General features: G+C 43.9%; 1 protein-coding gene across 1 annotated transcript in view; it reads left to right on the top strand.

Moving 5' to 3' along the window:
* Positions 1-14,809, top strand: part of EGLN1 (egl-9 family hypoxia inducible factor 1) — a 34,203-nt gene extending 19,394 nt beyond the window's left edge. Inside the window, exons 2-5 of the mRNA XM_040551597.1 lie at positions 6,559-6,678; positions 8,378-8,514; positions 10,030-10,097; positions 12,091-14,809. Coding sequence (XP_040407531.1) covers positions 6,559-6,678; positions 8,378-8,514; positions 10,030-10,097; positions 12,091-12,155 — 390 coding nt within the window. The 3' untranslated portion in view covers positions 12,156-14,809. The remainder of the gene's footprint in view (positions 1-6,558; positions 6,679-8,377; positions 8,515-10,029; positions 10,098-12,090) is intronic.
* The last annotated feature ends 11,868 nt before the right edge of the window (positions 14,810-26,677 follow it).

Genomic DNA, 26,677 nt, shown 5'->3' with positions numbered 1-26,677 from the left:
GCAACGTCAGTTCTTCCAGTGCTGTTTGGAAAAAATGCTGAGTTATACAAATTTGTATGGAAATTTATTCATCAATTTAAGAGCCTATGAAAGTTTCTTAGAGCCTATATACATGCATGAATGAAAGGGATGATATTTGGAAATCAGCTTTGTGTGATTTTTATTGAACGGTGAAGAGGGGGTACCACTGACCTTCATGAAAGTACCCCAAAAGATGCCTGAGCTCGTTTGCTAAGCAGCATCTTGCTTACATTGAAGGCATTTGGTGTAAATTCAGAGTAGGTGTGGGGGAGTTGAACATGGCCAGTTAAGCAGCGTGAACATTTCTACTTGCTGATTTGTGTCAGTTTATTAGGATGGGTGAAGTGGATGTTTTAAGTCCATAATTGTCACTTAAAACTGAAGGCAATTTTAATGAGTAAAGCAGTGAGTTAACTTGAGGAGAATCTGAGGAGTCTGGTGCTAAAGAGACATACTGCTAACTGGGCAAAGCTTTCTCTGAGCTGAGAAATCATATGATTCCTCATGTGCCTTTGTAATATGACTAGAAAGCGAGAAATAAGTGAAGTGGTAAAATCATTTAGCTGTTGTGCCAAAGTTACTTACAAGTATGCTTCTGTCAGAGCAGCTAGAAAGCTTGCAATGGGCGTTGCACCGAAAGAGGCCTGGGGAAGGGTGAGACAGGTCAGCTTGCCATTACTTTCTGGACTGCCTGGAAGTTCACGGAAAATATAAACCTCCCACATAGCTGTGTGCTTGACTCTATTTATAGAGCAAGAAGCTATTTCAGCTCTTGTTTTCCTTCTCTCCCCACCTATCTGAGTTTGTTTTTTCAACTTTGTTCTCCGTTCGGTTTGCCTACGGTGTGCCAGCTGAAGGGCTGGCAGCTTTGCCAAGCCTGTTTTCCTGATAAAACTGCTGCTGCCACCGCCTTCTGCGGCCACCCGAGAGCCGTCCCTGTGGCCTGGGGTGACCCCTGCTTCTCATCCTTACCCTCAGTTGGTTTTTCCTAGAAGAGCAGCTTGCTCTGCGCTTGCCAGAATAGGATCCAGATAGCTGGTGGTTTAGGCAGTGAGGGCTTCAAAGCTGCTGCAGTGGGTGAATCTCTTGTTTTTGTTAGTTTCTAACTCAAATCTAGAGATTCCCATTCTCACTTGTGGATATGTGAACCACCATTATTTATTTTTTAAGCCCATAACATGTAAGATTGCTTTCTTCTTTTAGGTTCTTCGGTTGACAGTGATTAAAAGGTGTAGATCTTTACTGAGGGAATCTTTGCCAAAGTTGATATTTCTCTCCGGCTTTTCTGGTTTCACAGTTCTGACTTCTGTAAACACCTGGTGCCCCGGCCTTACTTGCCAGGAGTACTTGCAATACATGGAGTATATCAGCGTAAAGTCTTACTCGGATGAAAGTCAGTATTGAAATACTTGGATTAGCTGTGACCCAAAGAGTTTATTTTACCACTTTCAACTTCCTCTGTTTTGGGTAGAACTGGTAGGAGTTTCTCTCCAGTTGATATTGTCTTTGTTGAAAGCTTCCGTCTCAGATTGTGAAGAACCTGCAGTAGAAGAGCTATGAATTCAAGCCAGTTTGTACCACATTAGCATGCTAAAACAGTAATCTTGACTGTGCTCACACCAGGTAGTACCAATGCAGTCTTTTTTCTTTCAATCAGTTGTTACTTTGTGCACCTTGTGAAAAATCTCAGACTGACGAGTGCTCAAACTGAAATGTCTTTCTTTGGGACTGCTGTTTTTCCAGGATGAACAAATAAATACTTGAACTAGAGATGCATTAGATCGACCACAAAGAGACAAGTCAGATGTTTTATTCTTTACTTTGGTTCTTCATTCCAGTGGTGTATTTTTTTTTCTTCGAATAATCTGTCAAATTACCCACGCCAAGGATTTCCAGTGAAGTCTTTGTGAGAGCGTCTGATAAATTTTGCTAGGAAGTCATCGGTCTTGCATTTAGACATCTTGTTTTGCTCACTGGGATTTGCAGTTCCTCCAGCAAACAGCAAAAGTGACATCTCCTTGACTGATGCAGCTTTCTTTAATCTGAGCTAAACAATAAAGTTATTTTATATTAATAAATTAATGTGACATAACACACATCCGCTCTTCATTTTATTGTGGGTTATTTTGTTGTTGTTGTTTGTTTGTTTTCCTGGAAGAATTTAATGTTGTCATGTAACTGGTATTTTCATCCCTTTCCTAAGAATTTGATACTGTTCCTTAAAAGAAGGAAGGAATAGCAAGTATCTAAACGTGTCAGTATCCAGCTGTGAGAGGAATGGGAGAGGAGAGAGAAAAAGCTTCAGTCTGTTTACCTGCAACTCTTCCTTCTTTTTATATGGGTTAGGCTCTCATTCTTCTCTGTGAAGGTGGTTGAGACTGCTTCCCCTTGAACTCAACTTCACGTTTCTTTCATTTTTTTCATCAGAACTCTGCTGAATTGATGTGCTGTGCCTGCCAGGGTTGGGTGTCTTAGCTGATGCCTCTTTATGTAGTGAACAAAAACTGTATGGACTATGGGTTATTCCCTCTGTTACCTTCATTTAATCCCTAATTACAGTAAGGGTTGACACACTAAGGATAAAGATGCTTTGCAAAAAAAAAAAAGTGGTTGCAATTAATTCTTCTGGTAACAACTTAGTGTTGCTTGTTTGGGGTAAAAGCCTAAAGTTAATTTTCCAGAGCTGAACAGTTGGAAGCAGAACGTGTGTGAATGAGCGATCAACAGCTGCTTAAGTGTGTGATTAATTTCATTTGACAGACCCAAGTTGTGCTGATCGCAGAGCTGCTAGGGTGCTTCCATACTTTTTCAATTACTCATGAATTCCGGAGGGTATCTTAGGACAGCGCTCATGTGCTAGGCATGAGTGCTCGGGCAGAGGGAATGCTGCTGCTGGATTAAAGAAGGTTAACACTGGAAGTGTTTTGCAGAGGGTGAACAAATCCTGTGTGTGACTTAAATACATTCTGTGCAGAAGTTAAGGTTGCTGAACAATTAAAAGCTGTAATGCCTGAGAAGCACAAAAGGGGAGACCTTGTCAATTATAAAAATGGAAGTAATGTCTTAAGTTAAATTTGCTAATTATTTTTATGGGAGAACGAATGAGACAGGTAGTTTTGTTTCAGAGAGCTAACAACTGTATTGTTCATAGTCTAAAATGTTAAGGAATTTTGGACATTCTGGTCTCAGATGCCTGTTTCTTTTGGCTGCCATTAACAATATTTAAAAAAAAAGCCACAAAACCAAAATTTTCTCTCTGCCTGACATACATATTTGCACGCTTATGTGTATTGTAAAATGGTTTAAAAAATGTATCATTATTTACATGGGTAACTTTTCTGTCCTTTCCCACAGAACAGAAACGTGACTAATCTTGCAGTCCATGACAGTTTGACACGAGCTCAGTTTGCATTGTTTCACAAAGCAATGTGTTTCTCACGTCCTGCAAATTGTTAAGTTTGTAGCTTCTCTTATCACAGTTCAACTGGGGAAAGGCAGTTGCCGCACTAGCTGGAGAACAACGCCATGTATATTGTGCTGCACTGGCTGATGTGCAAATTTGTTTGCTTTCCAATTTCTGGCTAAAGGCTGAGTCATTGTTACTGTTATAACAAACACATATAGTTAACTTATCGCTGCAACACTGCTTCTCCTCTCTTGCAGTTAACGATAGCAGAAGTTTCAGGCTCCAAAGTCAAAAACAAGTGCTTTTTTTTTCCTTCCAGTGACTGTATTTTAGACTCAAATGGTACGAAACGTTTCTAACACCGATCTCTGTGGCTGATCTTGATGTTAAGCTGACAGCAGCTGATGTTGCCCCAGACTTTCTGACAAGAGCTGCTAGTCCTCTCCCTTCAGCAGGTTTGAGGTTAAAAGATCCTCTTTTGCTTTCCTGGGCAGAGCTCAGCTTTGGGGGATGCAGGTGGGGACTTCCCTGAAGTGAAGAAAACAGTGCCTTCCTTGGAAGGAGATGAGAAAAACAGGATGCAAATTTATGCTCAACTAGCTGCAAAATTAACTTTATTGAGAAACAGAAGGCAGGCAATCATGCCCTTTGGAAAAAATATGGTGTCGAGTAGGGTGACCTGGGAACAGTGCTTCCTAAACTTGTTACTGTAGGGTCTTTTAACGCGCGGACAGATATTGAGGTCGCTTACATGCCTGGAGATGTTTTCATATCTGAGTCCAACTCGTGATTTCAGTGAAAGTTGAAGTTGCTGTGGCTGCTTGGCCTCAGTCTTTTCCTCGTTCTGAAAGAGATTTAGCAGCTGTTTCACACGGGTGCTGAGGAGCAGTGAATGTCAGTGTTTAACTTTCGTGATACTTCACAGCAGAACTTTTAAATTTAAGTTTTCACGTTATTAGGAATGCTGGTACAGGCTTGGATCCAGGAAAAGTCAGGATCTGTGTTCAGCACCGCATACGTGCCATGGGAGCCTGGCATGGGCTCTGTGGTACATGGGCCTTTCTTCAAGAGGTTTGGCTTACAGTGGAAACCAAATATCTTCCTCTTCCAGGCCAGCTTCGCTTTTGTTTTCTTCCCTTTTTCTCCCTAAGAAAGGAAATTACAGAACGCTTATTACATTATTTGGTATCTTTAACTCAGTGTTTTGATTTTTGTGGGTTTATCTTCCTGCAAAGCTGATAAGTAATAGCTTTGCCAAATATTAGGTCACATTATTTGATATATGTAATATGTTTACATAATGGGAGACCTGTAATGATGACTGCGCTATGATTACAGTAAAGGGACTTGGAAGCTGAAATGCCTAATCTCCAAATTACAAATATATTTTAATATTATACTTTTGAGTAATTTTTGTGCAAGGCCCAATCAGGGTAGTTAGTTCCATTTCATGTGAATAGTTTGGCCTATTTTTTTTACTGTTATTTATAGCCACTATGCTGTTCTTTAGAAAAAACATGTTCTCATAGATCCTACAAAGATTTAGTAAAAAATTGCTTCTTCCCTTACTAGAGTGTATCTGGAAATAAAGTTTATAAAAGTTTACTGCTATAGCAAAATACATTCTACTTGCATATCATATACAGATATTTTCCTGATTGAAACACAAGTACTTTAAACTACTTCTCAGCCTGCTCAAAGAAGTTTCTTGCAAGTATTGGAAACTGTGGAAAGCTTCACTTTATTACAATTTTTTAAAAAGGGAAAAAAAGTAAATCAGTATAAAGAAGCAAAAAATGCACTGAAACAGTGTATTTGAAATTATTTTAATCTGGTGTGTTACATTTTCACAGTTAACATTCTAATGGGAAAATTATTTTTGATATTTTACATAAGAGTAATGTAGCTGAATTTTGAACATCTGGGGGTCTGACTTCAAATTCTAAGGAAACCAGGTTAAATTTGTACTGTAATGATTGTGCTAAAACTTTTTTTTTTTGGCAACACACATTCGTTCAGGTTCGTAATGTATTGGATTGCTGGTAGAAACCCACTTTTTTTTTTTTTTTTTTGCTTTTCTCTGAAATTCATGTTATGACTTTTTGCAGAAGTTGCATTGTCTCTGTAGACATTTGGGTATTGTGGCAGTGAAATAACATGAATACTAATACATGAAATAACTTGGCTTGGAAAACTTTGTTCTGATCTCTTTCAAAAGCCTGAAATGATTACTTTTTCCAGGAAATTTATAAAGATGTGCAGATGTGCTGGTCACAACCGGCCATGCTCATGAAGAGGCAGCTAATCAAGCTAATCAGACCATGAGTGAGCAAGACGGCCAGTTTGTTGCACATGCACATCTGCACGTCCAAGTCCTAACGAGCTAAACCACCTTCCAGGGGTCTTTCAGTCACCTTGGATAAGTGCGGCATAGGAAGTTAAATATACTACTGTATTGAAAATGGTTTGATGTTCTAAGGTTATTTGATATTACTGTTCAGTGTCTATTTTCAATTTCTCACTTGACTGAAAGATATGTTTTTGTTGTACATGTAGACTTGTTCCAACAAAGGTTCAAAGACCTCCTATGTACAGGACAAAAGACAAGCCAAAGAATGCACTTGGAGTGATTGAGTAAGATGGGCTAATTGTGTTGTCTAACAAGTCTCCTACAATAAAGTTTGGCACTACTTTCTGAGGAGGAACTCTTTACATTGGAAACAGAAGAAAAAGAAAAAAACATGAAAAGGATAGCTGTGAACTTGAGTCTGGAGAACTAGTACCTCTATCACAAGAAGAAGCGTGTGCTACTAAATTATAAACAAGATGCTTTCCCTCTCCTATATCTCAGTCAAGGGAGGGAAGTCTGAGCAACATGGGAGCAACCTCACCTCCAATACCTTAACAGTGTTCCTCACAATGTGTTTCACGCCTTTGTTGTAGACATCTGCTCGTGTTCAAAAGCTATTCTTAACTACAAAGAAAACTTCATTAGAAATAGCGGTAAAAGAATTTTTATCTAAATTTTGTGTTGCTTATGTATGGATTATGTAGGAGCCAATACAGATAAAATATAGACTTTTCCCCCAGCACAGAGAAAGTAATTATCACTTTTGCTTCCTTGACTCTAGGCTATGGTGGCTTGTTATCCAGGCAATGGAACAGGATATGTGCGCCATGTTGATAACCCAAATGGAGATGGAAGATGTGTTACATGTATATATTACCTTAATAAAGACTGGGATGCCAAGGTATGCAACTTCTTTCTATAATTTTTTAAATGTACTTGCTAATGCATCTTTGCTGTAGGTTTTTGTTCATGTCCTTCCTAACGTCTGTGCTTAATACTGTTCTTACATTTTGTTATTTGTGGATGTCCTTTGCCTTGTTGATCGAGCAGTTAGTGAGGTGCTTTATAGATGAGGCATTTATTTTCAAGGTATCAGTATAATTCAAATCAGCCTAAGTCTTAATGTTATTGTGGGTGCAAGGTGTAGAATAGATGAGCATTTATAACAGTTAGAGTGGTCTAAGAATTTACTGCCATCGGTTTAAAACTCTCCATAGATGTGATGACTAACTTTTTAATAAGGATTATCCTTGCAATCCAGTGGTTTAGGTAGATTTGGAGAAGGGATATAATTAACTGGGTGTGTTGATGGCATGAGAGAGTAATGCAAAGATAGCTTTGTTTGTTCTGTGACTGCTGTGCAGTCAGCTGTACAGAAGTTCATTCTCATTGTATATGGGGAAAAAAAATAAAACAAGTGATATTTCTGTCATAATACCTAGGAAATAAAAAGTGGAAGAGCGCTTGAGCATTCAGTTTCTGTGTGAATCGGGGGCACCAAATATAGATAGCAAGTTGCAGCTAGGAGGTTTTCTTTTTTCCTTACGGGTGCAATCCATTTCTTACAAGAGCTGGATGAGAAAATGAGACCAAGAACATACTCACATAAAACTTGCAGATCAGAAAGCTGAGTGAGAAATGGGTGCACTTGAATCTTTTTGACTGCTCTTTGAAATGTCAAATTTCATCCTTCAATTAGGAAATAAATTGTTAACTTTCTTTGCTATGACAGCATCTTGACGTGTACTTCCCCTGTACATTTCACAAGTGTACTGGCTGGACAGAACATCTTAACGTGCATGGATTACAGTTTCTCTCCTGGAACAATTGGATGCATTTCAAACTCTATAATTAAAACAGATTGCATTTTCCCAATAACTTTAAAAATTTACTAGCTGGTTATTTAATTTATGAACAAAGGTATGTGATTTCCTGCAAAACCTCTTTTGCATTTAACAACATCAATACTGTCAGTAGGAAGAAGTTAACGTGACTTAAAAACAGTCTGATCTCGTGATACTTTCTAGGTGTGTATAGGTAGCTCCAACTGTTTTTCAAAGCCTGTAAGGGATCTAAATTGGAGTAATACAGGTTTTAGCTTTGAATTGTAGTTCCCTAGTCTTTCCTCATCTTAATTATAGAAATAAGACATCAAACTATTGCTTCTGCTGCTGTTAAATGAATTGATCCCATTAATGGGAATGGGTGATACTCAGATGTGAAATACAATGTTTCTGTACTGTATGGGCATATTTTTAGCCACCTGCATCATATCATTCAGTTTTGTTCATTTATTTTTTGCAAGTAGGTGATACAACTAAAAGCCAACCAATCTAAAAACCATGCCATTTATTTAAATAGGAATGGAGGTTTAATATTTGCAAGCATTTTGAAATTACTTGGTGAAAAATATGTAAAACTTGCTACATGAAGTGCATTTACAGGAAAGCCATAGAATCATTATTTCTGTAGCATGTATAAAGATAAAGGCTTTTATTTCAGCTCAATACATCTGAAATATTTTTAAATATGATACTCAGTACTTTGAAAATAATATTTCATTATATTTAATGCACTGCTTTTAAATACTTAATTTGTAGGTAAGTGGAGGCATCCTCCGGATATTTCCAGAAGGTAAAGCCCAATTCGCAGATATTGAACCCAAATTTGATAGACTGCTATTCTTCTGGTCTGATCGCCGCAACCCTCATGAAGTACAGCCAGCATTTGCTACAAGGTAGGGCTCATGGACTCAGATACATTGCACGATGCTTCTTTTATCAAAAGGTGAGGGATTCCTAACAAGAAATGTATTAAACTGTGAATTATGAACCCGATCCTAGTTTTTTACATCCCAAATTCCAGTTACACTATGGCAAAGGGTTTGGTTTGGTTTTGTTTTCCTAATGGTTGGATAGACTTATGCTGTGCTGCTGAGTTGGTACCAATGTCTGATCTCTCATTTTGGAGAGAACAGTCTCTTAGCCAAGGTGGATAGGGGGAGGTACTTGAATCCTCAGAAATTTCTGAGCGTGTAATTCACAGAGCTGGATGACACCATGCACAGCCAAGCGGTATTGATTAATACTGATTGATTAATATTGATTGATTAATATTGATTAATGGTCTGCATTGTTTCTGTGTAATGGCTTTATACTGTGGTCCCTTCCCACTGTCATTAGCACAGTTCTGTGTTTTTTAAAGATTGACCGGGAGCTTCAGTTTTATGCTTGCTTTCATTGGGAAGGAGGTAGTTGTTAGCAAATAGGTACGTTCACTCTCCCTTTTCTTTACTCTACAGGTGACTTAGTTTGGGAACTGGGAGAGGGCTGTGGGGCGGTAATAACCATTGATACACAAAACTCTTCTTTGGAGTATTGCAAGAGTTCGTTCCAGTCTGAGTCACGGATGGAACTTGAAACCTCTTTTGTCCCTGTTTTGGGGAGAAGATGATGCTAAATGTGAATGCATTCACTGCCTGACATTTTAACTAATGCTATCAGATAGTGTTAATAGGTAAATCATTGGAGTCGTTAATCCAAACTTCCTGTTGCACATGTTGCAATACGTTTTGATGGTCAGAGCACTGAACATTAACTGGGGCTGTGAGATAACACAAGTACCTTTGCAAGAAGTAATTCGAAACTGCAGTCAGCACTCAGAGCCTTTCCCAAGGCTGCCCCACTCTCCCTTCCCCCTTCCACGCTCTGGGCAGAGGCAGAGGGTGAAATGCCATTTACTAAAGCTCCTTAAAGTCTTTTCTCAATAGCTGGCATTTCATATTCAAATCCTCTGTGGGCCGTGGAAAACCAAAGGAACTGTGTAAGAAGGGGGTAGTTAATTTTCCCTTATGGCAAACGTCCAAAAAAGATTTGTGTGACTCAGAGGTGGACTTGACAAAGTAAAATAAAAGCTGAGGTAAAGCAATAGTTGCGTAAAGTCAAAGATGAGGTCACAAGGCAGAGACTGTATTACAGTTCCTGGGCAAGAACCATAATAACAACTCACTGGGGGAAGAAAAAAAACTGTACACTTAAAGCATCAGTGTCACCCTTTCAATGACTGGTCAGACAATGCCTACTAGCAGGAAAAAAATTAAAAATTGCTTGCTTTATGAAAGCTTTCATCTGTTGTATCTGTTGAACTGCAGAAATCTTGTCTCATTTAGTCTGAATTGTATGTCAAGTGCTTCACTGTAGTATGTCTGTTTTCCTTCATAGTTCAGGAGTTCTTTTTTCATCCTTCTCCCTAGGTACGCAATAACAGTGTGGTATTTTGATGCAGATGAAAGAGCACGAGCTAAAGTAAAATATCTAACAGGTAATCTCTCATTAATATCTCCTCTTTTTTATTTTCTTTTTTTTTCTTTTTTTCTTTTTTTTCCTTTTTTTTTTTTTCTTTTTTGTTTTCTTTTTTTTTCTTTATTTTTTTTCTTTATTTTTTTTCTTTATTTTTTTCCCTGGAATAATAACACTCCAACCTCATCTCCCTTATGCAAAAAAAGCAGGAGGAAAAAGCAAGACTTAACTCATATAGGCTTTACAGGGAAGGTGATCCAGTGGTTAAGCTGCTAGCCTGTGACTTGGGAAATCCAGGTCAACTCCTTGTTCTGCACACACTTCCTGTGGGACCTGAGGCTGGTCAGGCTTTTCATATGGGGGATACAGCTTCTCCTTACTCGTGTCTCTCCAGTAGGTGTGGAACACAACAAATACACCAGAGTTTGTGAGGCACTGCAGAACTGAGAGCCGTGTAAATACTTTTGGTAGGATACAGTGATCTGACAGGTGAATGCAACTTAACTTGACTAGAATTTCTGTACTGGAAAAACAAAAGCCTAAAATTAAAGTCTGGAATCAAAGAATGGAGTGACTTCCTCTATTTCCAATTCCACATATCTAGCATCTGTTTTCCTTTTCTGGCTTCTCCCTCAAGAGGAAGTTGATCTAATTTTCCTGTTCAAATTAGCATTATAAGTAGAAATGGTCTCGGACTTCTGTCATACTCGTAAATGCATCATGATTTTGCATTTGCTGCGATAGTTTAAAAATAAACCACAATCAGGTGTACTGCAGGTGCACATACACAGACGGCCAGTTTCTGGACAGTTTCATCAGATGTTCTGAAAATGATGACTTTGAACACGTTAGGCCAGTCGCTTCCAAATCGGATTCCTGTTCATGTCTTTTTGGTGCCTGAAGTGCTTTGTTAGCGAGTCTCTGGCCCCGAGGCCTGCGTGCGTTTGGGGTGGCAGTGGCACTTTGCAGGCCATCGAGAATGCCGGGTGACGCCTGCCTGGCCCCGCGTGAAGTGTGTCGGTGTTTGTAAGTCAGGCTTCGTGTCACCCACGTGTGACCCTGCAGCTTTCTGAGCCAGCTGGAGAACGGCCGGAGCCCTTTTGGTCGTCTCCATGTAGCTTCAGCTGCTACTGTTGGAGAAATGCACAGAAATGGCTCAGGTGAGCTTGTATCTGCTGCTCCCCTCCCTCTCCAGTGTCCCCCTGCACTGCAGGCACTTCAGGAAGGAAGGAAGAAATTTAAGTTTTGGTACTGGTTTGCTCTATAACTTATTCCTGTTATCATATTGTTGTGATTTTGGTTTCATTGGCAATTAAAATTGCATTCTTTATTCTGTGTCCATAGCAAGAATTGTACAAGAATCTTTTAATTTTGTACTGATAGGAAAGTATAAAGTTATAAAATAAAAAATTGAAAGCTATTAACTTTTTGGCTTAGTGTCAGTCTTACCAAAGCCATGCATAATACATGTGAATTTTTCATGGATATGGAATATTGTCTGTTAATGTTTTGATAGCTGAACTTTTTTGTGTGTACCTGAAGTTGTTAAGGTTAATTGTTAGGAAAAAATGGACAGAAGAGGTGTATTTTTTCTTTAGGAGCAAGTCAAATGCAACATTGCAATTTAAAAATCCCTCAGAGTTTCTTTAAAAGGATAAATACCCAGAAACTATGGATATGGTGATCAAGAACAATGGACCAAATCCTCGGATTCTTACACAGCTGTTCTTAAAGTTCACCTTCGTTGAGATGGTGAATTTCAAACTGCACATATGACGTGAAGTATTCCATTTTCTATTTGGGCAGCCAAATAATTGCCTATTTTCAGAGGTGATGAGTAATCACAGCTCATTGAGCATACAGAGCATATGTGCAAAAATGATAGATCATGTGTGCTAGATAATCCTTGTAGATAATTTTGTAGAACTAATCTGGAAAGCGGTGTAGCAATTCTGTAAACTATACTTTGATAAATGCTGAAAAATAATACTGATTTCCTTTTCATGTTTCTGCAGGTGAAAAAGGTGTGAGGGTTGAACTTAATAAACCTTCTGACTCGGTTGGGAAAGACGTTTTATAAGTCTATGATTTAGCAACTCCCCTTGCTATTCTCCCTGATAAATCTTGATGCTATCTATTAACTTTTGAATGTGAATAACAAGATAAAGGAAAATCAACAACAAACCAACATTTTAATAAAGAAGCAAACAGTGTTTCAATGTTGCATCAAATAGAAGATTTTTTGACTGCTGAAGCATTGTACTATGTGATTGTGACTCCAGGCCTGTGACTGCTTATGTGAAGAAGATAAGCAATCAGTATGAAACAGCATATGCATCTGGACATAAACAAGTGCCCTACATAGAATTTGTTCATCCTTATATTTTGCCAGACCTGTCATCCAGCTGAATCCAATTCATCTCTCCCTTTTTTTATATGGTAAAAGTTTGAATTTTGGGTAATTTTTGTATGACCAGGTACAGTTTATCAAAATTGAGTCTTAAAAAAAAAAAAAAACAAAAAAAAATAAAAAAATTAAAAACGGGGGAAAAAAAATTACAGTATTCTCCAAAATAACATGAATCTATTTTTGTAAAACTGTTCATACTGTTCTCCTCTGCCATGAAAGACCTAATTTAATATAAGGGTTGCCAGTAACTGATAATCACTTTAATTTTCTTTACAGCTTAAGTCAGAAAAGGAGCACTTTAATTACCAGCTAAAAACCTGATTGTTTTATATCATATCTCACACTAATCTTAACTTTTAAAAATTGCTGCTGTATTGTTTTTTGACTATGTCCTCTTGAACCTTATTAACAGAAGCAAATCAGTATCTTGCTATTAGTAACATTCAGTTTGTGGTTTTGTATGTTGAATCCACAGAGGGGAAGTTTCAGTCTCTGTTTTTTTGGTTTTGTTTTGTTGTTGTTGGGTTGGGGTTTTTTGGTTTTGTTTTGTTTTTAAGTGACTGGCACTAAGTGAACTTGACACTATCGGTTGCTGTCATTGGCTTTGGGGACCTGGTAAATACCATCAAGTTACAAGAACATACAAGGGCTTTCCTAGGCTATTAGAGGTACCCAGAACCTCCTTATGTACTTGACAGAAAACTTTGAGCTTTCTCCCTTTTCTAAAGAATACTTGCCATCCCCTTTTCCTTTGTATATAAGTTAATAGAATATCTAAAATTCACTTTTTACAAAATTTCCTTTCCAAATGTTGGTGTCCTGTGCAGTCTGTAAGTTGACACCTTGATCTATTATATAGTATCAAGGAAATGGTCGGCACACTGAAGCTGAAGTGCATCACTGTAGGCTCCTTGTGCAATACACCTTTAGATTTTCACTGTGCTGAAGGATTTCCCCAAAAAGGCGCTGGCCTTTGATCAATACTGAGATATATATTTAGTAAGAAAACCTTTACTTTCTTTTACATTGTTTTCATTTTTTTGAAGGAGAAGGGGACATCACAGAATAAAAATGACGTGAGAAACTTTGATACTCTTAATTTTAAGAAATAGATGTTTTGGACACTGTTTTTTTTCTTCTTTTTCCTGAGCTTTAAAAGCTTCAGAAAACAAAAGCAAACCTATAAAAGACAGCATTCATATTTACAGGAGTTTGGGGGTTCATCAACTTACCCACTGCAGTTTTCTATCTGTCCCTTATTTCCTTACTTAGCCAAAACAATGTGAGTGTACAGAAATATTTCTGTATATATTACAACTTGTGACAATTTTAGCATCTGTATAGTTTGTATTCAATTAGAGACCTTTTCTATGGAAAGCTCAGTAATTTTTTATTAAAAAGATTACTATTGTTCATGTAAAACATGAAAAAGCTAATTGTTTAATAACAAACTGACAGAAAGGGGAAAAATTCAGTATTGGTATATCATTTAGGAGAACCAACAGAAATCCCAGTTTTGTTTTGATTTTGCTTTTCCTTTTCTTTAATAAGTTCTTGCCCTTTACAGTACCCTTCCTCTTTCCTCATTTCTTCCCAGAGAGAGAAAAAAAAAAAGAAAAAAGAAAAAAAAAAAGACAGGATTCCTTTACTGTAAGTGCCTCTGCCAACCTGGCCAAGGAGTGCAAATCTTCGTTACTGTCTTGTCTGCCGTGCATTTAGGCTATCAATGAGACAAGCAAAAAAGCCACCTCTTCTACTTCGTCTTCTTTAATACTACTTTAATGGAGGTTTGGTTGGTTTTGATTTAGAAATGTACAGCATAAGCCTTTAAACTCTTTTCAGTCCCTCTGTAATTCAAACTTTTGCAGTTACACAACGTATCAAATTCTAATCACACTGTAGGTTTGAGCTTGCCAGACAGGTTTAAAAAGTGCTTAACTTTTCACTCCATGTAAGTCATTGCAATAGGGTCAACAAATCAGGTCAGCCATTTCTTCAATGTCCTTTAGAAACTGTTCATTTCATGTCGGTTGAATATTCAGTCTTGAGCATCACCAAGCAGGTCCTTGTTTTAAAAATATTTTTTAAACTGTCTTATGATCTGTATGTGTCTAGTCCTGGTTAAAGATAAAGCTTCATAATGCTATTTTTATTCATGATGTTAGCCAGCTGTAAAATATGAGACCTTTATCTATAGCAGGCAAAGAAATTCAGGATTCATTTACAGGTTGCCTATAAAGTTGTGTAATTTGAAAAGCAGTGTTCATTATGAAAGAGCTCTCAAGTTGCTTGTAAAGCTAATCTAATTAAAAAAAGATGATGTATAAAGGTTCTTGAAAACAATGTGGTTATTTGTGATCTATGTGACTTTTAAAAACTACTCCATAGTAACTAATTTATAAATGCGTAAAGGGGCATATGGATTTTTGTGCTTTAAATCAGAGTTGGTTTTACTCTAGAGGAGGGTCTGTTTCTTTTTGAACTGTCCTAATTACGTGGGTGTGGTGATCAGTTTTCATGTGATGGACTTTCTCCATCAAAAACAGCATCAGGTTTTGACCTGTTGGAGTAATGACCTACACAGAGACAGTTCTTGGTTTTCACCACTTTCTGATATGTGCAAGAGGTAGGAAATGAAAGTCCCCGTCAGATAGGCTTTAGTAAGGTTTAATGGGAGCTCTTCAGTTTTACGTGGCTCCTAGGGAATAGCGAGCCCTCTGAAGATGGCCGGAGAGCAGTAGAGTCTACAAGAAGGCAGCCTATACAAGATGCCACACCATTTTCCTACAGTTTTCAATTGAGTCTTAAAGGGCTATCCAGTAATCAAGGAAGCATCTGAGTGGAGCCATTGCTCCAGCTCCTGTGAAGCACTCTTACGTGCCCTTGTTTGTCCTTGCAGGCCCAGGAAGAGTTGCCTGGATCTCTGGATGAGTCTGCCAGCCGTAGTGCACATTCTGGCACACCTATTAATACCTGCTGGGCTCAGCTCTGCTCTAAGGTGGCTTTTGTCAGTGTGCTAGGCTCACGCCTAAGTGCAGCAGCACTCAGCTGGTCCAGTGTGGATTGAGGCTTTTCCATGCTTCAGTGACATATAGCTTAGGTTCTCTTGAAATACTCTCTTCCCCGTCTTTCTTTTCTGTTGAACAAGTTACAAGTCTAATAGCACTCACAACCATCTTGTGCAGACGCGATTTTTAATTATCACATTGTTGCGCACAGTATGCAGGGGGATCAGTTTGCATTGCAAAGTCGAACGCCACACCAGGGAACGATGAAGTAAGTCTTTTGGCTGTTGCTCTAAAGAAAACCACTTGCAAATCTGACAGGAAGCTAGCTGACAGCCCGAGCACGGGAGGCAAGTATCTTATGTAAAACATCTGGCTGTGCTGGCCACTCTAAGGTCAGGAGTGGAAAGACCACATCTCTAAGTCATGCTGATAAGTATAATCAGCCTGGAAAGTACCGCTTTTGTGCCTGCTGAATCCTTTGAAGAAGAGGGGAGATTGCTAAATGACAAAAGCAAACTCAAAATCTGAAAAATCCGGAAGTCTAGCACATGTACTTTGCCTGTAGGCTTGCAGATAGCTGCATGGACTTGCAAATGCGTAGTGGGAATTTATGAGTACTCAGCAGCAAAGACTTTGTAGACATTCATGGGACTTGCTTGGATTTGGATCTCATCTGCATTTTTGGGAGGTGGGTATGGATCTGCAGAAACCTTGGGGCTCTGACAATCGGCTTTCATATAAAATAACAATTTAGCCTTTTTTGGGGGGAATGTGAAGTAAATGTGAACGATTGCTGCAAATGCACTGAAGCCTGTATGTGCTATTACACTGCTGCAGAAGCTCTGCGAGGTGCCTGCTGCATCAGAGTTGCCTGACCCTGCCAGGTGGGAGCGGACAGCAGCTGAGAGAAGTGGGTTCGAGGTCCTCTGCCCTACCAGACAAAACCAGTTCCAGAGAATTTGCTGTGTTGACTTTTGCAACCACTTACTCCGTTCCATTGAGCTTTTCCCCATAGCTTTGAAGATGACTGAGTGTAAGCACATTTATCCATTTCCTAAAAAAAGATGAGAAAGAAAAAAAAAAAAAAGCCCATAGCTTCCCCCCCTCCCATAGAAGTGGAAGTAAAAAAGTGGAAGGAGCACATGAGATGCAAATCACCAACCCACTGGGGATAAACTGAAGTCCTTAGCATGACAGGGAGGAAGGAAGAGTTTAATAGAAATAGTAAAGTAGGACAGGAAGAGACTGATGCTTGAGCCCAAAATAAAAGGCACGTGGAGTGGGTGAGAGGAATATGGAATATAACCAAGCACAAATGTTATATTTGTACTGGTTATAGTTCATTCATTCTTCGGGAGAGATTATTACAACTATCTTGTGTACAACGTGGCAATAGATGCTGGAAAAAGGGATCGGGTAGTTTAGCTTATAAGCCCCAATACCAGCATCTTCATGTGGCTGAAGGTTTGCAGGGCACGGCTCACATCTGGGAGCTGAGGGTTGTAAAATACACAGGTGGGCTGCTCTGGGGCAGTGTCCAAACTGGAAACCCATTTTTGTCTTCAAATTTGGTTGGACATGGGAAACAAAATTTCATCTCAGAATATTCTGTGTGAATCCAGTGTTCCTTGGAGGGCTGTCTGGGTGTTGGGGTGGTTTGTTAGGATGGAACCACTTCCTTGCCTGTGCTCTTTTCAAGAGATGACATGGTTCAGCTTTCTTTTTGCTTTTAAAAAGAAACTTAGCATTAACTAAAATGCAGAAATTTGATTCTTACTCACAAATGGAAAGCCTAATACCAGCATATTGAATTGGGTTGTGAGTTGGTATTTCACTGCCTAAAGAAAGCAAGGGTCAAACAAAGGTCCAAGGAGGAAAAAAAAAAAAAAAAAAGAGAAAAAAAATCAGAACTAGCATAAATCGTGTGTTATAAATATATCTTGCTTGCATTAGTACATGTAAGCAAGCTTTAAAAATAATAAAGTTTTAAAAGTAATAAGGATTACATTGTAGTAGATGACATGTTGAAACATAAGGCTAAAAATGTAGGAAAACTAGAATTTGGGGCTTTGATTAATTGCTGTTGCAATCCAGAGAAGGTTTTTCATACAGTGAGAATGGGAATGAATGCATTAAAAAAAAAAAAAAAAAAAAAGGCAAAACAAAACCACCTAGTTTTAGAACAAACTAAACATGACCAGCCCCAAACCTGACAAATACAATCTCAACTGTTGGTGACTGCAGTACCTTGAGTTCCTGGAGCTGAAAGATATTTCAGAACTGTTTTTATTTGAGCACTTGGCAGCATCTTTGGACATCAAGGAGTAACCATTTCTCCAAGGAAAATGTGGTTCTGGAAACCACTAACATTTGGTAAAGGGACGCAGGGCCACGTGTAATAACCGAATTTGTTTTCTGAGACGAGAACCCAGCTGACACTGCTCCTTTCAGCGAAGATGGTGTGCCAACAGCAAAACGCAAAAAGTTTCAGCTGCCGGAGTGGGCATATTTATTTTCCCTTCACTTCCCCTTCCCCAGCCACAACCTAATAATGGGTGCATGTTCTGCACAGTCATATTTTAAAGAACAAGCAAGAACTGTAGTAGTAGCTTAACTCTCTTTGGACCTAAAGTTTTGTTCTATGTAGAACTCTAAAGGGATGTAGGTAACACTTTCTAAACTTCTTAGGTTAGATTTTTTTCTTCATGTGCACTATGGGAATATTTTTTTTTTCTTTTTAAAGCTTAATTTAAAACAGCACAAGTAGGAAGCAACTTTGTGTAGCTAGAGCCACAATTTTGTATGAAATAATCTGTAAGGGAATGTATTTACAGTAAAAATTATGCTTCTACAGAACCAGGAGAGCACATAGTGTTCATTTTTTTCTGCTTTTTTTTTTTTTTTCGTGATCATTTTCACTTATGACTCAGCAAACCTGCCCGCATTAGCTGTTATCTGTAGGGCACGTAGCAGGAATGCAGAAACACGTCGGGAACCGCGGAGCGAGCCAGAGCGAAGCAACAGCGAGCAGCTGGGTCCCCCTAGTGCTGCCACCGGCAAGAGGGGGCCCGCGCTGCTTTAGCTTGCAGCAGCCACAGGGGAGGCATTTGGGTTGGGAGGCTTTTGTCGATGCAAACTCTTCTTTAGGTCCTTGTGAGGCTGCTTCACCTTGATGTCACCTGCAACCTAACATCCACTGGGGCTGAGAATGAAAGAGCAGGGAGCAGAGGAGGTGGTGGTCACACCTCCAGTGCTAACAGGAGGCTTGAAAGTTTGTTCCAGCATCCTTGGGCAAGAGTGCATGGAGAACAGCAGCTCTGCCCACCGTGCCGGGTGCCATTTCTGCCAATGCACCTGCCTGGGGGGCCCTGCACGCTTTTGCATCCTCGCCTTTGTCCAATGAGAGCCCTGGTTTCCAGGTGGCGCTGAGTCCTGAAGCATTGTCCCAAGCACTTTCAGCTGATCTGCAGGGGTTTCCACTCTACCTTCATGTGGGCAGTGGATTAAATCATAAAATACTTGGCTGAGGGAAATATTTGGGGTTGCTGGGTGATTCCAGGAGGTCAGGTGGTAGCTAAGCCCTTGACCGAGGAGAGAAAAAAAAAAATGCCTATAGAAGAGCCCGTGCCAAGTCCCAGCCAGGAGCGTTGCCTCCGGCTGCTGCTGCGAGTCCCACGTCCCTGCTGTTGGACACCCAGGAGCCATTTCACATGAAGTTTGGGTAGGGACCGACTCCAGGATACTGGAAACTGGTGCAGGATCCACAAACAGAGCATCTAGCTGTAAATCTCCTGAAAATGACAACACTTCAACACAAAAATAAGTTCCTGTGCGCACATGTCCCAGCACGAGCTGGGATCAACACATCATACAACAACCCAATGCTGGGGATGCTTGCCCAACAGCAGAGATTTCTGCTACCCCTGCCCTTTCTGAAGAAGTTAAGGCCCATTTCTCTAGGTATCTGCTCCAGGGTGGGCACAGACTGACCACAACCCTACAAGTGGTTCAGCACATGCACTGCTAGCAGTACAAAGCCTTACATTTAGTCTGGGAGAGCTCAGCTACAGGAGAGTCCTGAGGGAATTCAGCATTTCTAGAGCATGTAAAGGAATTGGGAGGAAGCCTGAATTAAGGCAATTTTATGCATCCTGCTCCAACCTCAGGTGTCCTCGTTTATTCTGGAGAATGCTGGCATCCAAAATGCCTTGCAAAAAGCTCCAAAGCCATTACTTACCACTAAGGACGTGTCTGCTTTGACAAAACTGCATTTCAAGAAGCAAGTACCTGCACAAATGTTAGCAGTAAAACCTCTTGGGTGGTGTCCTCTTAACTCTGTAAAATTGCCAGGGAAATGTTGCCAGATAGCTTGAATAGTCTTCTGGGGTTTTGCGGTGCCTGAAATCCCTCCCGCTTCCTGCCATCAGATGCTTTTCCTGCCTCCTAAGTCTCTTATAGGTACATTCCAAGTTGGTTACATCTAAGCTTTAACTCACGTCATCTGAAGCACTGATAATCCTGACTCCCCCTTCACGGCTCATTGAAGAAGCAACAATTAAAAAATTGCCTTTCCAGCCAGGCAGTGAGGAGTGGTGACGCAGCTGCCCACTCCTCTGCCAGGCTTGGCAGGGCAGAGCTTCCTTTCACCTTTTTTTCCTGTGTGTCATGCCACATGCCCGGCTCCGCCTGACGTCTCTGATGCTTGGGCTGGGGCTCTGTCCCTACTGGATGTGGCCGGGGTGGGGGCAGTGAGGAGACCTGCCTGTGCTGAACCTTGCAGGGAGAGAACAATACAAAAAGCAGCACAACAAAAGCAGCAGCTGGAAACAAAAACGATGGCTGGAGATGGTGTGAGCACTGCTAGGCTGTTCCACTGCGAGGGCAAGATGGGTCTTAACTGCCTTCAGCTGTAATTTCGGTCCATCCTGAAGTGCTTGTGGGGTTGTAAGGCAGAATTTCAGGGCTGGGGAGGTGGGAAGTGGCTACTGGAGAAGGTCTGGTGCAGGTCCCTACCCTTGAGCAGTCACCCTGATGCAGCTGCTCACTCAGGCTTTGAATGTCTTCAAGGAGGGAGACTCCAATACCTCTCTGGGCAAACTCAGAATCAGAATCAATAAGGTTGGAAAAGCCCTCCAAGATCACCTGGCCCAACCACCTCCCTACCACCAATATCACCCACTAAATCACATCCCTAAGCACCATGTCCAACCTTTCCTTAAAAACCCCCAGAGGGACGGTGACGCCACCACCTCCCTAGGCATCCCGCTCCAATGCCTGACTGCTCTTTCTGAGAAGAAATGTCTCCTCATTTCCAACCTGAACCTCCCCTGCCGCAACTTGAGGCCATTCCCTCTAGTCCTATCGCTAGATACCTGTGAGAAGAGGCCAACCCCCAGCTCCCCAAACCTTCCTTTCAGGTAGTCGTAGAGAGCAATAAGGTCTCCCCTGAGCCTTCTCTTCTCCAGACTAAACAACCCCAGTTCCCTCAGCCGCTCCTCACAGGACTTGTGTCCCAGGCCCTTCACCAGCTTCTTAGCCATTCTCTGGACACGCTCCAGGGCCTCCATGTGCTTCTTGTAGTGAGGGGCCCAAAGCTGAGCACAGCACTCGAGGTGCGGCCTCACCAGAGCTGAATACAAGGAACAACCACCTCCCTGGTCCTGCTGGCTATGCTATTCCTGATACAAGCCAGGCACGCTGGTGGTCTTTCTGGCCACCTGGGCACACTGCCGGCTCATGTTCAGGTGAGCATTGACCCCCCCAGCCCCCCAGATCCTTTTCCTCTGCACAGCTTTCGAGTCACTCTGTCCCAAGCCCGTAGCGCTGCATGGGGTTGTTGTGGCCAAAGCGCAGGACCCGGCCCTTGGCCATGTTGAACCTCATCCCCTTGGCCTCTGCCATTGATCCAAACTTTCCAGGTCCCTATGCAGAGCCTTCAAATGTAAAGTGTTGTGAAGCAGGAGTGGAGTTAGTCTGGAATTAGTCCCCCAGGGACATGACTCACAGGGTCCTGGGCACTCACCAGCCACTGCCACCTCCCAGGGCCATGGGCACCCCCAAGGAAACCTCAGTGGGACACGGGCACCCTGCCAGGATGCGGTCTCTCCTCCTGGGGCATGGGCGCCTGGGCGGCACCTCGCAGCTCTTCTCTCCCAGCCCAGCTCCCCCATTCCTCTGCAGGTGTGTTCTCTAAAACCCACACGCAGCAGCCCTCACCTGCCCCACTGCCTCCCGTGTGGCTGCTGCCCCAAGCCCCTTGGTACCAAAAGGACACAAGTTCCTGTATGGATGATCTTTATTCAGCTGGGAGAAGTGGTCTGCTACCAACAGAAAATTTCAGGAGTCCCCCAGCCAGCTCTGCTGCACACGCATGCTCCTGCTGTCCTCTGTGGAGCAACAAAGCAGAGCCATGTCCTTTGGGATGCCAGCAGTCCCAGCGGTGCCTCTGGGAGGATGGAAAAGGGGACTTCTCCTCGGAGGTCCTCATGAGATGAATGCCGAGTCCTCGCTGGCTGTTGTGCTGGCAGGGCACGGGCAGCCCACCAGGGAGGGGACAGCTGGCATTGTCGGCGGTGCCCGTGCAGGGAGGAGGTGTTCAGGGCGATGTTGGCATCCAGTTGTCAGGGGAGGTGCCTTCACGGCAGGAGCCTTCGGAGGGCTGAGGTGTGTCCTGCCTCACCGGCTCGCTGTCAATCTGAAGAGAATTGGCTGTCAGATGGGTGAAAATGCTGTGCCAGAATTATTAGCCAGGCACTTCCTTCCACCTGCCCCTTTTCCCCGGTGCGATGCCTACCCTCGCATGGGCCTTGGAGGTCCTAAGTCCGAGGGCTAACCCAACAGGTCATGGGCATTCCCTGGCCACTGCCATCTTACAGGGACATGGGCCCCTTCTCCTGGGTCATGGGCTCCTACGGGGCAACCCACAGCCATGGGTTCCTAGCGCCTCTCCCCCCCTTCTCCTAGAGCATCAGCCTCCCCAAACCCATGGACAGCAGCACTCACTCACTGCACTGCCTTTCCTGTCACTGGTACACGGCATGCACGCTCTAGATGAATTTGCGGAGGGTATGCAAGGGGACTGTTCTTTTCTTGTGCTTGTTTTGTGCCTTCTTCCTCGGCAGTGGGAGCCCAAGCTCTTGCAGGCGGAGCTGGTAGAGGCGCTTCAGGCACCTCACCACGACAGCAGCATTGGCCTCCATCCGGCGGAGCAAGGCACAATCATCCAGAGCGTCCTTTCCACGGTGGTCTGTCCCCACGGAAGCTGAGGCCCACCGGACCGTTCCCTGGAAGCAAAAAGAGAAGCAGCACAGTGAAGGGCATGGCTGAGGGCTCGCGGGGTGGAGAATTGTCCTGCTGGGCTCGGCTTCCTCTGGAGCGTCCAGCCTCATAGGACTGCTCCGGGCAGTCATGGGGCCTCACAACAGCACCGGCAGGCCCCGGTCCATGCTTGGGGCTCCCAGCGGCTGTCAGCCGTGCGGCTGGGGAAGAGGCAGAGGGCCTCTCGGGGCCTGCTAAGGCTTCTTTATGCCTGCTGGGTTTTGTTCTTTCCTGGGAAGCCTTCGTGGCCAGGGTCCTTGTGGTCTGCTCGCCACAGGCTGGCCCTTTCCTGCACACTGCGTCTCCACCACTCACCTGTCTGCAGCGTCTCTTCACACTTCTCCAGAGGCTGAGGGCAAGCAGCCCCACGCCGAGGAGGCAGATGGCGTCCCAGTTATTGCACAGCAGCCAGACTCTCCTGCCCTGGGCAAGGTATTCCCAGAAGTGGCCCAGGGGGTAGGGCAGCTCGGACGGCTGGCGCTCGGTGCCGACGGGACGTTGCTTTGGGTCCTCTGAAGGGACCATGGGGTTCAGCCTGAGCCGGATCCGGCTGGGGCAGCTGGAAAGGCCGAGGCTGCAGGGCCAGTTGGAGACCAGCTGCTTGGTGCCAAGGCTCCTGCTGACCCTGACCCTTTCCCAAGAGCGGTGGCCGCAGAGGCCAAGGCCACATGCGCGGAACACAGCCACGGCCAGAGCCATGGCCAGGAGGAGAGCCAGGTCGAACTTCATGCTGCTCTCTCCTGATGAACACAAAACTACACTGGAGATGGCAGTCGCGCTGAGCAGAGCTCCGGCAGTGACCACCAGCACTAGCGGCAGTGACCACCAGCACTGGCAGTGGTGCCCAGCCGCAGCCTGCTCTGATGCCCGGCCCTGTGTGAGGTCACAGGGCCTGTCGCCGGGAGACCGGCAGGCGACAAAGGCCCGCGGCGAGGCTGGGGAGGACGCGGGCAGGCGCTCTTCGAAGCCTGCTGCTGCCGCTGCAGTCCACACGGGGGAACTGTCTGACCAGCAGAGCGGTGGGCCTGAGCCCCCCATGTTTGGGACTGTGCCCTGGATTTCTCAGTGAGAAGGAGCCGTGGCCGGAGCCACATCCAAGCTGGGCAGCCGTGGCATGGTTCTCCTCAAATCCCCTCTTGGGGGCAAAGTGGAAGCCCCCATCAAGAGGAAAGCCCCAAAATGGCTGTTGGTTGGATACAATCATGGAATCATTAAGGTTGGAAAACACCTCCAAGATGATCTGCTCCAACCACTCCCCTATTACCAATATCACCCACTAAATCACGTCCCTAAGCACCATGTCCAACCCTTCCTTAAAAACCCCCAGAGTTACGGTGACGCCACCACCTCCCTAGGCAACCCGTTCCAATGCCTGACTGCTCTTTCTGAGAAGAAATGTCTCCTCATTTCCAACCTGAACCTCCCCTGCCGCAACTTGAGGCCATTCCCTCTAGTCCTATCGCTAGATACCTGTGAGAAGAGGCTGAACCCTAGCTCCTCACACCTTCCTTTCAGGTAGTCGTAGAGAGCAATAAGGTCTCCCCTGAGCCTCCTCTTCTCCAGACTAAACAACCCCAGTTCCCTCAGCCGCTCCTCACAGGACTTGTGTCCCAGGCCCTTCACCAGCTTCTTAGCCATTCTCTGGACACGCTCCAGGGCCTCCATGTGCTTCTTGTAGTGAGGGGCCCAAAGCTGAGCACAGCACTCGAGGTGCGGCCTCACCAGAGCTGAATACAAGGAACAACCACCTCCCTGGTCCTGCTGGCTGTGCTATTCCTGATACAAGCCAGGCACGCTGGTGGTCTTTCTGGCCACCTGGGCACACTGCCGGCTCATGTTCAGGTGAGCATTGACCCCCCCAGCCCTCTAGATCCTTTTCCTCTGCACAGCCTTCGAGTCACTCTGTCCCAAGCCCGTAGCGCTGCATGGGGTTGTTGTGGCCAAAGCGCAGGACCCGGCCCTTGGCCATGTTGAACCTCATCCCCTTGGCCTCTGCCATTGATCCAAACTTTCCAGGTCCCTATGCAGAGCCTTCAAATGTAAAGTGTTGTGAAGCAGGAGTGGAGTTAGTCTGGAATTACAGAATCACAGAATCACAGAATCATCTAGGCTGGGAGAGACCTCCAAGATCACCGAGTCCTGACCTAACACTACCAAGTCCTCCACTAAACCGTATCCCTAAGCTCTACGTGTAAACCTCTTTTAAAGACCTCCAGGGATGGTGACTCCACCACTTCCTTGGGCAGCCTATTCCAACGCCTAACAACCCTTTCAGTAAAGAAGTTCTTCCTAATATGCAACCTAAACCTCCCTTGGCGCAACTTTAGCCCATTCCCCCTCATCCTGTCACCAGGCACGTGGGAGAATAGACCAACCCCCACCTCGCTACAGCCTCCTTTAAGGTACCTGTAGAGTGCGATAAGGTCGCCCCTGAGCCTCCTCTTTTCCCGACTGAACAATCCCAGCTCCCTCAGCCGCTCCTCGTAAGACTTGTTCTCCAGACCCCTCACCAGCTTCGTTGCCCTTCTCTGGACTCGCTCGAGTACCTCGATGTCCTTGTAGCGAGGGGCCCAAAACTGAACACAGTACTCGAGGTGCGGCCTCACCAGAGCCAAGTACAGGGGGACAATCACTTTCCTAGACCTGCTGGCCACACTGTTTCTTATGCAAGCCAGGATGCTGTTGGCCTTCTTGGCCACCTGAGCACACTGCTGGCTCATATTCAGCCGACTATCCACCAATACTCCCAGGTCCTTCTCTGCCAGGCAGCTTTCTAACCACTCATCTCCCAGCCTGTAGCGCTGCTTGGGGTTGTTGTGCCCCAGGTGCAGGACCTGGCACTTGGCCTTGTTGAACCTCATACATTTGGCCTCAGCCCATCGGTCCAGCCTGTCCAGATCATCCTGCAGAGCCTTCCTACCCTCAAGCAGATCGACACACGCACCTAACTTGGTGTCGTCTGCAAACTTACTGAGGGTGCACTCGATCCCCTCATCCAGATCATCAATAAAGATATTAAAGAGAACTGGCCCCAGTACTGAGCCCTGGGGGACTCCACTAGTGACCGGCCTCCAACTGGATTTAACTCCATTCACCACAACTCTTTGGGCTCGGCTACCCAGCCAGTTTCTAACCCAACGAAGCGTACGCCAGTCCAAGCCAAGAGCAGCCAGTTTCTTGAGGAGAATGCTGTGGGAAACTGTGTCAAAAGCCTTACTGAAGTCAAGGTAGACCACATCCACAGCCTGTCCCTCGTCCACCAAGCGTGTCACTGTCATAGAAGGAGATCAGGTTAGTCAAGCAGGACTTGCCTTTCGTAAAACCATGCTGACTGGGCCTGATCACCTGGTGGCCCTGCAAGTGCCGTGTGATGACACTCAAGACAATCTGCTCCATGAGCTTCCCTGGCACTGAGGTCAAACTAACAGGCCTATAGTTTCCCGGGTCAACCTTCCGGCCCTTCTTGTAGATGGGCGTCACATTTGCTAGCCGCCAGTCGACTGGGACCTCCCCCGATAGCCAGGACTGCTGATAAATGATGGAAAGCAGCTTGGTCAGCTCTTCCGCCAGTTCTCGCAGTACCCCCGGGTGGATCCTGTCCGGCCCCATCGACTGGCGTACATCTAAGTGCTGTAGCAGGTCGCCAACCATTTCCTTGTGGATCGTGAGGGCCACATCTTGCTCCCCATCCCCTTCCACCAGCTCAGAGTACTGGGTATCCAGATAACAACTAGTCTTGCTGGTAAAGACTGAGGCAAAGAAGGCATTAAGCACCTCAGCCTTTTCCTCATCTCTCGTCACTAAGTTTCCCCCCGCATCCAGTAAAGGACGGAGATTCTCCTTAGTCCTCCTTTTCGTGTCAATCTA

This window comes from Cygnus olor, chromosome 3 (assembly GCF_009769625.2).
Source record: "Cygnus olor isolate bCygOlo1 chromosome 3, bCygOlo1.pri.v2, whole genome shotgun sequence".
NCBI lineage: Eukaryota > Metazoa > Chordata > Aves > Anseriformes > Anatidae > Cygnus > Cygnus olor.
Note: the sequence above shows the minus strand (reverse complement) of the source record. Positions and strands in the feature narration are given on the sequence as shown.